Raw genomic sequence first — 11,655 nt, 5'->3', positions numbered from 1 at the left:
GCCGTGTGGTCCAGCCTTCCCCGTGGCTCAGTTACTTCCCCAGTTTGCCTGCATCGGAACCACTAGCCCTGCAGTTAGCAGGCGCTACGCCTATCCTGGAGTCCCCCAAGTATCTGCCCCTCACTTCTTCCTGGACAGTGGGGCTCCATGGGGGGGGGGGGCGCATAGAGGGGAACCGGACGGACGCCCTGCACCACTGGGAAATGGCAATCACAACGACCACCTCCGACTGTCACGAGGCTGAAGCACAGATGGCCCCTAATGCAAGTAACAGAAAGCCCGGCTGACAGTGGCTTAACAGGAGGTGATTTTTCTCACAAGCAGCAGCTGGGAGGGCAGGCTCCGCAGAGTGCAACTCTGCAGGCCCTTCCACCTTGGTTATGTCCGGGAAGTGTTCCCACACAGCTACCAGGTCGCAGCCGCAGCCCAGAGCACCCTATCCTCTTCCAAAAACCCCAAATCAGGCCGGGTGCGGTGGCTCACGCCTGTAATGCCAGCACTTTGGGAGCCCAAGGCAGGTAGATCACCTGAGGTCGGGAGTTCAAGACCAGCCTGGCCAACATGGTGGAACCCCGTCTCTACCAAGAATACAAATTAGCCGGGTGTGGTGGCGCACGCCTGTAGTCCCAGCTACTCAGGAGACTGAGGCAGGATAGTTGCTTGAACCCGGAGGGTGGAGGCTGCAGTGAGCCGAGATCCACCACTGCACTCCAGCCTGGGCGACAGAGCAAGACTCCATCTCATAAAACAAAAAAATCAGGCAAGTCAGGGAGCCCTGCCTCCACAAACCCCAATCATTTACCCTAGGCTCTGCCCAGCCACCATCCCTTCCCCACCCAGGTCAGAGCCCACTTGGCAGCCTTCCCCCCACCAACAAGAAGCCAACTGCACATGAGAAGTGTCAGTTTAATGAAGCCAGCTTATCAGTAGGGCGGCGGAGTGCACGCGGCCCCTCGCAGGTGTCCCTGGCTCGGTCTAAAGTGCCTGTGCAGAACAAGGCTGCCGGGCGGGGTTAGGAGTCTGCGCCGTCGTCGTCCTCCTCCTCGGGCAGGATCTCCAGGCTGCTGTCGGGCTGCGGCGCTGTGTCCGTGGGGGCCGGCGGAGTGGGCGGGGCCCGGGTGGGCGACAGAGGCAGCGGGGAGGCGGTGGGCGAGGGGCTGTGGGGCTCTGTGGGCGGCGCCATCCCCAGGATCTCCTGCACGTTGTGGGGCAGCTCCTGGAGGCGCAGGGTTGAGGGAAGCGAAAAGAGGAAGGTGAGTGAAGGTGAGATGGGGGCGGGGTTCGGGAAGGGGGCGCTGCGGGGTGGGCGGGCGGGGGACTCACGGGGCAGGCGGTTAGCTGGCGGTGCAGGGCCTCGGCGCGCGTCAGCACGTCCTCCACGCTCAGCTTCATAGTCAGCTCGTTGATGTGCTGCGGGCGGGGGTGGGTCAGGCGCCAGTCAGCACTCAGCCACCTCCGCCCGAGCGCCCACTCTGTGGCTCGTGCTGGGAAACAAGACACACCGGGCTGGCCCTCTGGGGCTCAGAGGCGCGCTGGGCCAGTCATGCTTCTCAGGCCTCCGGGAGCGTTCTGAGCCGTACTAGGGGAGGGCACGTCCCCACCCACCTGCCCTGAGGACCTTGCTGGGAGCAGGCGCGATGGGGCAGGAGGAAAACCTACGCGGCCCTACCCCCACTGCACTCCCCGCTAACCAGGCTTTCAATAATCCCACATTGAACACCTGCTCCCTGGAGGTACTGCGGCCCTGGGCAGAGCCCAGCTCAGGGTGGACAGGGCGGGGACGGGCCGGGAGGGAGCCAGAGCCTCACCTTGAGGATCTCATTGGAGCCGAAGCCGGACAGCATGAGGGTGTCCCGCTCCATGTCCAGGATGGCGCAGGCCACCAACAGGTGCAGATTGGGGCCAGGGAGCCCTGTCCACAGCACCTGGGGGTGCGGGAGGGAGGGAAGGGTGATGACCCAGCCTGGGCCTGAGGTCTCACCAGGGCCTGCCCCTCTCCGCCCAATCTCCCAGTCTCTCCCAGGGCAAGTGAGCCCACCCCTTCAGTTCTCGCCCAAACTGGCTGGCCCACCTCCCACAGCCGAAGGACATCCGGGAAGGGGAATTCCCTCTTGAACCAGATAAGCAGCCACCGGAAACAGAAGCAGAGAGAGCCAGAGTCCTGGGAATCTGGGGGATGACATGGAGCCCACTCAGCCTTGCCCAGCGCTGGGACTGAGAGTTTGAGACGTCATCCTGACTGGAATACCTTCCCCAAGTCTAGACAAGTGACTTATGCCTGGCTTGGGAACCTCAGAGGTGAGACAGAAGCAGCTCTGAAGTGGGCCCTGCCCCTTCTTCCTCCCACTCTCCAGAGGAAATGTGCTATTATACTTCCACATCTGCCATGGACACGGAAGGGAGGCAGGACGCCCAGCACGCCCGAGGAAACAGGCCTCAGTGCCCGCTGCTGGTGAGGCCTAAGGAAACTGGCAGTCCTAGATATGATGTTAGCAAAAATTTAAGCTGAGGGCCGGGTGCAATGGCGCACTCCTGTAACCCCAGTACTTTGGGAGGGCAAGGTGGGTGGATTAGCTGAGGTCAGGAGTTCGAGACCAGCCAGGCCAACATGGTGAAACCCCATCTCTACTAAAAATACAGCCTGGCCAACATGGTGAAACCCTGTCTCTACTAAAAACACAAAAATTAGCTGGGCATGGTGCCACACCCCTGTAATTCCAGCTCCTTGGGAGGCTGAGGCAGGGGAATTGCTTGAACCCGAGAGGCGGAGCTTGCAGTGAGCCGAGATCGCGCCACTGCATTCCAGCCGGGGCAACAGAGCGAGACTCCATCTCAAAAAGAAAAAAAAAAATTAACCTGGTGTCGAACCTTTTTTCCCCCAAGTTAACTCAAATGAGAGTGAGAGCCTGAGCATTCTAACTTTTTAGGAAAGGAACAATGGAGGACAAACTTTCCAAAGCTGTGAAGACAAGCACTGTCCTGAACCAAATTCCACTTCTTGGAAGTGAACCTAAAGGTATGACCCAGACCATGCACTGTGATGAAAAACTGCAAAGGACCCGAATCTCCAGCAGGTCAAGTTAAATCGATTCTACCACATCTTGCAGGACACAATGCCGTACAGTCAAGAAAAGTGATGTTTCAGAAGACTTTCAGTGACACAGAGGCATCCTCTGTCCTTGTGCCCTAGGAGGTGATGCTTTTCTTTTTTTTGGAGACGGAGTCTCGCTCTGTCACCCAGGCTGGAGTGCAGTGGCACGATCTCGGCTCACTGCAAGCTCCGCCTCCGGGGTTCACGCCATTCTCCTGCCTCAGCCTCCCGAGTAGCTGGGACTACAGGTGCCGCCACCTCACCCGGCTAGTTTTGTGCATTTTTAGTGGAGACGGGGTTTCACTGTGTTAGCCAGGATGGTCTCGATCTCCTGACCCCGTGATCCACCCGTCTCGGCCTCCCAAAGTGCTGGGATTACAGGTGTGAGCCACTGCGCCCGGCCTAGGTGACGCTTTTCTATGGCTTAGTTTCCTCATCAGTAAGGTGAGGACAGAGTATCTCAGCTCCCTCCCCCGGGGGTCCTAAAGCATCGAGGAAACGTCCATGAATAAGTTTAACTTATTATCATCACCATCTGCACTCAAGAAAAATGATATCAAACAGCAATTTTAACTTGCTTTTTTCTTTTTTTTTTTTGAGACAGAGTCTCGCTTTGTCGCCCAGGCTGGAGTGCAGTGGTGGGACCTTGGCTCAAGTGATTCTCCTGCCTCAGCCTCCCAAGTAGCTGAGATTACAGGTGCCCACCACCACACCCGGCTAAATTTTGTATTTTTAGTAGAAACGGGGTTTCACCATGTTGGCCAGGCTGGTCTCGAACTCCTGACCTCAGGTGATCCGCCCACCTCAGCCTCCCAAAGCACTGGGATTACAAGCATGAACCACCACACCCAGTCTTACTTTTTTTTCTTCATCTTAATTTCCTGCAGTTTTTACACTGACTAAGTAATAAATAATATATACTATAATAATATATATATACACACTTTTTTTTTTTTTGTGAGTTGGGGTTTTGCTCTTGTTGCCTAGGCTGGAGTGCAATGGTGTGATCTTGGCTCACTGCAACCTCCACCTCCCAGGTTCAAGCGATTCTCCTGCTTCAGCCTCCTGAGTAGCTAGAATCAGAGGCATGCGCCACCAGGCCCCGCTAATTTTGTATTTTTAGTAGAGACAGGGTTTCTCCATGTTGGTCAGGCTGGTGTCGAACTCCTGACCTCAAGTGATCCACCTGCCTCTGCCTCCCAAAGTGCTGGGATTACAGGCATGAGCCACTGTGCCTGGCCGAAGAATAAAAATGTTAAAGCCGGGATGCGGCACCCCCAGCCCCATGGCCCAGAGAACCAGTTTCTGATTCCTGGTTGAAGGTGAGCCACAGCCAGGTGGAGACAAGAAGTGGCAGAAACGCCTAGGTCCTTATTTCTGAAAAATACCCTGCAGGTTAAGCCTAAGGCAAAGCCCAAACAGGATCTAGGTGAGCATGAGGATGGGGTGAGTCAGCGTCCCTGCGTGTCTGCATTTGGTGACATTTTGCTTCAAACGGCAATTCTGCCTCTACGTTCTAGGTTGCGTGGGGATGTTTCTCTTGTTTGGATCAGGACCCAATGTCCAGGACGCCACCTGTGGCTGCTACCAGAGAATCTGGCAAGGTCTACAGCCCCACTGTCGCCCAAGAGACATACCCAGGAAGTCGCAGAGCTGGGGGTCCAGCACCCTCAGGAGCAGCAGCAGTCGCCCGAGTTGCCGCTTCATAGTCTCCTGGCTCTCTTCAAAGTTTCCTTGCTGTGGGACGGAAGGAGGGGGAAGAGCAGACCCCGTGAGGTGCCAGGACCCGATTGCTCGACAGGCCTGTGCCCCACCCCTGGCCCGAGCCTCACCACGAGTTCCATGAAGCCGCAGAAACACCAGAAAGCATCCACCTCATTCTGAATGACGTAGAGGATCGGGGAGAGAAGGTCACTCATGCCCTGGACGTAGCCTGGGGAGGACACGGGGTCAGGCTGCAGCCAAGCCCACAGCGCTCCCCTGGGCAGCCCAGGCCCCGCCTGGCCCCAGGCCTGCCACCCACCGAGGTCGAAGTGGTACATGCAGTAGGTGAGAAGGATGTCGTTCAGCAGGCCCAGCCCCGGGTTCTCGGGACCCTCGTAGAACTTGTTGGTCCTGTCAGTGCGGCTCACGTCTCTCTCTGCGGGGAGCGGGCGCAGGGAGCAAAGGTGAGAAGGGTAGGGGGGCCCATCCCTGCAGGCCACCAGTGCCAGCCCCAGCCTCAGGGTTCGCTCTCGGGCAGCAGCGGAGCTGGTTCTAGAAACCATCACTGATGCTCCTGCTGCGAGGTGCGGGCCTCCTGCTCACCAGCTCGCTGTATCCTCCCACAGCAGGGGAAACTGAGGCACGGGGAGGCAAAATCACTTGCTAAGATCTCGAGGCATCAACAGAACTGAGACTGGGCCCCAAGACAGCCAGGCTCCCCTTCTTTCCCGTCTTGTCCCTGGCCTTGCTCCCACAAGGCCATTCCCCAATGGCCCATGCTGCTTTCCCCCTAGATGCCCCCTTCTTGGTTTTGGGGAGGCAGGGGGCTCCCTCTATCTGCCCCTTGCACCCGTGCCTGAGGCCCTCCTGTGGTTCCCTGCTCCCATCCACCCTTAGCGCCACCCCGACACCGACCGATGAGGCTGCGGTATCCGTGCAGGAGTGAGTTTCTCCGCTCCTGCTCAGGGCTCACAGATTTCCACTGCAGCTTCATGCGGAAATACTCATCCCTGAGTGGCAGAGGGAAACAAGATGTGAGGCCGCCACTCTCTGCAGCACCCAGAGACCTCCCAGCCTGGCGCCACCTCCCAAGTCAGCCCTGTAGAGCCCCTCCCTGACCACACAGACCCAAGCAAGTCACCTTGTCATTTTTGCCACCATCCCTTATGCTTCACCTTCCTGGTATCTCTCACTATATAACCTTGTGGGTTTTTGGTGAAAATTTGTCACCCCCCACTGGACAGGACACCAGGGACAGGGAACCGTCCAGCACTGCTGCATCCTCAATGCCTGGCAGGTACATAACATACACCAGGAATGAGGAGAGATGGGCCCTCCTAGGTTATAAAACATGCTGCAAAACTGTGATCATTAAAACAGTATGGCACAGGAATGAAAACTGCAATGGAGACAGGAGACAGACCATACAGGGGCAAGGATGGGTCTGGCTTGATCACTGACGTATTCCATAGGCACAGGATGGTGCCCAGATACAGCAGGCTCACAACCAGTGTCCACAGAACTTGCCCACTGGTGCCCTAAGAGGCGCCAGGTGTCATACCTGGCAGGGCAGGGCCTCCTGAGGACTCACGTTTTCTTGCGAACGTGGGCCTTGTGCTCCTCAGCTGTGCCTTCCCAGCTGAGGTACCCCAAGAGGAACTTCCACGCCTCACGCCGCAGGCCGGGGCTCAGACCCTGGGGGTGCAGGAGGGCAGGCAGCTCAGTGGGGCCTTGTTCTGGCCCTGCCCCATCCTCCCACCTGCCCTGGCACTTACCCCCGAGAAGATCCGATTCTTCAGCTCAGGTACCTGCTGCAGGCGGCCCTCAGGGCCCACGTGGCGCGCCCACTCCTCCTCTGTAACTGGAGGGCCCCGCTCCACGGTTGGCCGAGGCCCCAGCTCCACCTGCAGGCGAAGGGCAAATGAGCCCGGGGCTCGGCAGGGCAGTGAGGGGACCCAACCCCGCCTCAGTCCACAAGCTCAGGACGCTTCTTAGCTTGCCGAATAACTAACATTCAGGGGCGGGCAGCAGCCTCTTCTGGGGCTCAGCAGCCAAGTCACCCCCTAGTTAGGAGGGGGTCCCCCAATAGGAGCGAGCAGGTGCTCACAGTACCTGGCAGAGCCATGAGCGCTTTCCTCATGCACCCCCTGAGAGGGTCCCATTACCGTCCCCATTTTACCAAGGAGGAAATTGAGGCCAAGGAAAATGAAATCATACACCCAAGGAGATACGGCCAGAAATAACAGGGAGGGTCCACTCACTACTCACACAGGAAATGACCTCGAACCCAGGCTCAGGCTCATCATCAGGTGGTGGGGGAAGGTCGGAGGCGGCTCCCTCGGGCTGTGGCTGCAGGGCACCCCGGAAGAAGTTGGTCACTCGGGAGAAGCTGCTGAAGGTGGTGGAGTAGGGATCCTGGAGGAAGCGCTGGGGACGAGGCCAAAGGGAGTTCACGGCCCACCCCTTCTCGTTCCTCCCTGCCCACACCCGCCAGGCCTGGTGCCCGGGACACTCACAGATACCACATTGGAGCTGTCCTGGTCAAAGAGCTGCAGGTGGTGGAAGGAATTGGAGAGGGCAGAGGAGTCGTGGGGGAAGACAAGGTAGAGGCGGGAGTCCTGTGGGGAGCTGGGAGGCGGGAGGTGATGCACAGGTGATGCACAGGTAGGGGCCCAATGTCCCAGGCTGTCTGTGCTCGGCCGACATCCGTTCCAGCTGCAGCGTCCCAACCACCCCTGGGGAATCCCTCATTTCGGGGGATGCTGTTACAGGAGGACCAGAGCTGGAGCCCAGGGGTGGGCATGGGACTTGGGGCTGGCCAATGAGGGCCTTTCACCTTCTGGTCCAGTGTAACTGACTCAGGGACGAGCCAATGAGAGGCAGCTCTGGGATCTTGTTGGAATGGGGGGAAGAGGTGCTTTCCATCCAGCGGTGTTGTTAAGCCAGGGATACTGGGGGCCCAGAGAACGACGAACTCAGAGGGTAAAAGGATAACTGTTTGCAACATTTTGGGACCTGGGTCCTGCCTGAAATCAATACTCCCTTTTCATTTTTTGGTTATATGTGCTGGTCAACTCTCTCTGCCTTCCTTTAAATCAGTGTGAGTTGTGTTTCTTTCACAGCCCCGAGGGGTCACGCTGCAGCCATGGAGGAACTGGGCCCAGTTTAAGGCCCAGCACTGGGAGAAAGCTCACCTGGCCAACAGCAGGTAGCGGCTGAGGACGCGGAGCAGGGCGCGGGTACCCCCGCGGTGGAAGTGCAGTGCGGGCAGGGAGCCTCCAGCCTGGGTCACCAGAACCAGGTAGGCCCAGCTGAGTCCCGGCTTGGAGCGGCGGATGGACTTGAGCTCCCCCAGACTCACTGAGAAGGCCCAGGAGCCCTGGGGGCAGCTGGGCTCTGCACCTGGGGAGACGGCGCTGTCTTGGGGGAGGTGTGAGAGGCCAGAGCCGGCCTCATCAACCTCAACCCAGGATGTTCCTTCGGCACAGGCATCTCCTGACGGCCCCACCGCAAGCCATTCCCCTGCGCCTGGCCTCACATTACTTGGAAGCACAAATGAGTAAGATAGGAGGGAAGCCCAGTGGACATGTGCCTTTCCAGAACCTTCCTAGGCACCCCTCAACCTGCAGGGTAAGGGCCCTATTCTTCAACCTGGCACTTGAGGCCCCTCAGGTCTGTCCGTCGCCCCTGCCTATCTTACCTTCAACCCTTCTTCACTCAAAATCCCACACTTGAGCTACAATGAAAGGCCAGAGGCTCCCTAAACACACCAGGGCCGCCTGCCTCTGGCTTGCACGGGCTGCTCTCTCTGCCAGAAGAGACAATTCCCAAGAGTCCCTCAGTGCCAAGTTCCAGCATCACCTCTTCCTGGAAGGGGTCTCCATTCCCCAGAGGGGTCAGGTGCCTTCTCTGGATGGCCCCTGCACCCTGTGTGACCCCAGGATGGTGCAAATCACCCTGACTGGCTGCATCTATCACCCCACTAGCCTCGAACCTCAGGGGCAGGCCTGGTGTGGGGGCCCCCACAGCCAATCCAGGAGCCCAGCAGGATGAGCAAGGCTGCGACCTCAGAAACACTGGCCATGCTGACCTGGGCTGGGACAGTCCTGTACTCCCATTCACTTCCATGCTCCTCGGACTGGAAGGTGGTGGTGACTGGTGGCCTTCTTGATTGTGAGCAGCAAAGCCTTTGGAGCCATGACCACTGAGGGCGAGATGTGTCCTACCTCTACCTGGCCCACACGTGCTTCCCAAGGGCCACAACTCAGCCTACCTCTCGTGGGCTCTGAGTGGCGGGGCTGTGGCCGCACAGTGCTGATGACGGCCCAGTCAGGTTCATAGCCGGGGTCAAAGGTTGGCTCCTCCTCAGAAGCGCAGGAGTCAGCCCCACTGGAGTCCTTAGGGGAGGAAAGGAGCAGACAGTCAGGGGCTAGGGATGCAGATCTGAGCCTTGAGGCTACCCTGGAAGACAGTCCCATCGAATAAACAGGGAAACTGAAGCACAAAGAAGCTACAGCAGACCGGGTGCGGTGGCTCACGCCTGTCATCCCAGCACTTTGGGAGGCTGAGGCGGGTGGATCACCTGAGGTGGGAGTTCGATACCAGCCTGGCTGACATGGTGAAACCCCGTTTCTACTAAAAAAAAATACAAAAAAATTAGCTGGGCATGGTGGCGCATGCCTGTAATCCCAGCTACTCAGGAGGCTGAGGAAGGAAAATTGCTAGAATCTGAGAGGCGGAGGTTGCAGTGAGCTGAGATTGCGCGGTTGCACTCCAGCCTGGGCAACAAGAGTGGAACTCCGTCTCATTAAAAAAAAGAAAAAAAAAAGAAAAGGTACAGCACTTGCTCAGGGTCACCCAATGCAACCAGAGAGAGAGCCAGGACTTGGCCCCATGTCTCCCAGTGCGTGGGAAGGTCCATGTTACATGGCAGGTGGCTCTGCAGTCAGACTGTGGAGTGCTTAAAGACAATGTCGGTACTCACTAGCTACATACAAAACAAAACCATAATAAGATACCACTTTGCACTCTTTGAGACAGTGAGACTGTCTCAAAAACAAAAACACTGCATTTCCCAGGTCTCTTTGTAGCTGGAATCCAGGATACATGACAAGTTCTACCAACCAGATGCAGGGCAACCTGAAAAGCGGAAATGACGTAACACAACTTCCTTGTGCCTTGGCTGTGTTTCTCAAAAAGTGAGAAATCTATCAGCTTCTCAAAAAGTGAGTAAGGGTGAGGGCTTAGGTGGGTCTGGATCTGACTTATCTCTGGGTCTCAGAGTTGCCCAGGACGAGGTCTAGCCATGGGAAGCCTCAGGAGATATAACGAAGGGAAAGGCAGGAGCAGGAGCAGTGACGAAGTGGGTGAGTAGGCTGTCAGGCTCTGTCCTCTGGCACCAGAGGAAATGCCATTTCCCTTCAAGCAACTCGAATCCACATCTTGCACCGTGGCAAGGATCTCCCACGAAGCAAAGAGAGAGAGGGGTCAGCCATCCCCACGACCATGCGTCTCATGGTCCCTGCTCTTTTTCCTTGAATGGGCATCCTCTGCCCATTTCATAGAGAGAAGCAAACCAAGGGGCAGAGTACCCAAGCCCAGACAAGGTCACACATGCCCCATGGGTAGGTCTGGGATTGTACGCAGGTCCCTCAAATGACTTACAACAGCACGGACCTAGAAGAAAAGCGAGTGGAGAAGGGCAAAGCGGGTGGAGCCTACCTTCTTGGAGAAGAGGATTTGGGTGGAATCTCCAGCCTCCTCTACAGGAGCCCAGTGCAGGAGGACGTCATTGTCCTAGGGGAAGGAGGGAGGCGGGGTTAGAGGCGCTCCCCAAACCACATTCCCAAAACTTTCCGTTGCAAATTTCCAAACTTTCCCAGTTTCTACCCTCAGCCTTTCAAAGTCCCGCCCCTCATTCCAGTTCCCACCCCCAGCCTTCTTCAGGTCCCACTGCTGACCGCCAGACCAAACTCCTACAGTTGCCGCTTGCATCTCAGAGCGCCTGCATTCCGCTCGGAGTGGGTTCGAGCCCTGCTCCCTCCCAACGCACCTTTTCCACGACACGGATAACACCAGCAATGAGGGAGTCTCGGTCCTGATACTTCTTAGCGCTGGTGTGCAGGTACACTCCGCCCTTCTCAAACACCACCTGAGTTGGGGAGAACCAGCGAGGGCTGGGGCCCAAGAGAAGGCGACAAGCGAGGGGACCGGCCTGGGGAGCCAATAGGGACGGGCCCAGGGAGGAGCCATTCCCAGGGGGCGGAGCCGGGAGGGCCATTGCCCCGGGACGAAGGCAGGGAGAATGGTCCAGCCCACGTTCGGATGCTGGCGTGCGTTCCACAGAGGGCAGGGCCCAAGGAGTCGCCTGAGCCGGGGGGCGGGGCCATGAGAGGTTTTTCCCTGGGGCGGTGGACGGGAGGGTGACGGCGCGTTTATAAGAGATCGGAGTTTCTCAAGTGCACTCGCAAGGCCTGAGGGAAGAGCTGATCACCAGACGGGGCGTTTCGCATACACTGAAGCGAGGGAATGCGTCCTCAGTGCTTACCCTGTAGCCGGCTCCTTCCATAGTCGCCGCCGAAGGCCCCACTGCCCCGCCTCCTCCTTTTCCGAGTCAGCGTGTGGTCACTTCCGGAGAAAACAGCTCCCCTCCGGACCGGACAGTGGTAGCGCCCCGACCAGTTCCAGAGAAAGAGTGGGTGAAACCATTTTTCAGAAGGGGGTTATTCCACTGGAACCTCGAGTGTGGATCGTAGTCACGTGGCGCAGACGCTGAAGGTGGAGCCGGCTACGGAGAGTGCGCAGGCGCAGTGTTCTCCCTCTCTCCACGAAGTAAACAAGTGGGAGGGTGTGAGAGCTGC

General features: G+C 57.8%; 1 protein-coding gene across 4 annotated transcripts; it reads right to left on the bottom strand.

Annotated features, from left to right (window-relative positions):
* Window positions 1-888: 888 nt before the first annotated feature.
* Window positions 889-11,535, bottom strand: TBC1D17 (TBC1 domain family member 17). 4 transcript variants are annotated; one of them, XM_033224140.1, is made up of 17 exons: window positions 11,343-11,535; window positions 10,848-10,946; window positions 10,517-10,591; window positions 9,069-9,192; window positions 7,990-8,197; window positions 7,312-7,423; window positions 7,064-7,222; window positions 6,571-6,699; window positions 6,387-6,490; window positions 5,711-5,805; window positions 5,115-5,231; window positions 4,924-5,024; window positions 4,729-4,828; window positions 2,072-2,169; window positions 1,809-1,925; window positions 1,324-1,410; window positions 889-1,216 (listed from the first exon to the last, which is right to left on the bottom strand). In XM_033224140.1, the coding sequence occupies exons 1-17, from the start codon at window positions 11,361-11,363 to the stop codon at window positions 1,013-1,015; spliced, it is 1,950 nt and encodes a 649-aa protein (XP_033080031.1). In that variant the 5' UTR covers window positions 11,364-11,535; the 3' UTR covers window positions 889-1,012. The 4 variants fall into 4 exon arrangements, 2 of the variants coding, with proteins under 2 accessions (XP_033080031.1, XP_033080030.1); XR_004440478.1 differs by having other exon boundaries at window positions 893-1,216; window positions 1,324-1,484; XM_033224139.1 differs by having other exon boundaries at window positions 4,924-5,231.
* Between the last annotated feature and the right edge of the window lie 120 nt (window positions 11,536-11,655).

Source organism: Trachypithecus francoisi, unplaced genomic scaffold, assembly GCF_009764315.1.
Source record: "Trachypithecus francoisi isolate TF-2019V2 unplaced genomic scaffold, Tfra_2.0 Lachesis_group12, whole genome shotgun sequence".
Lineage (NCBI taxonomy): Eukaryota > Metazoa > Chordata > Mammalia > Primates > Cercopithecidae > Trachypithecus > Trachypithecus francoisi.
The sequence above is the reverse complement of the archived record's forward strand: the minus strand, read 5'-3'. Positions and strand labels throughout refer to the sequence as shown.

Excerpts from the sequence above, each read along its gene's own strand:
- TBC1D17 (XM_033224139.1), bottom strand. The coding sequence starts at position 11,363 with ATGGAAGGAGCCGGCTACAGG. Across the intron at positions 10,592-10,847 it reads TTATCCGTGTCGTGGAAAAG|GACAATGACGTCCTCCTGCA; the intron begins GTGCGTTGGGAG and ends TCCTTCCCCTAG. Across the intron at positions 2,170-4,728 it reads CCAGCTCTGCGACTTCCTGG|ATTCCCAGGACTCTGGCTCT; the intron begins GTATGTCTCTTG and ends GTCATCCCCCAG.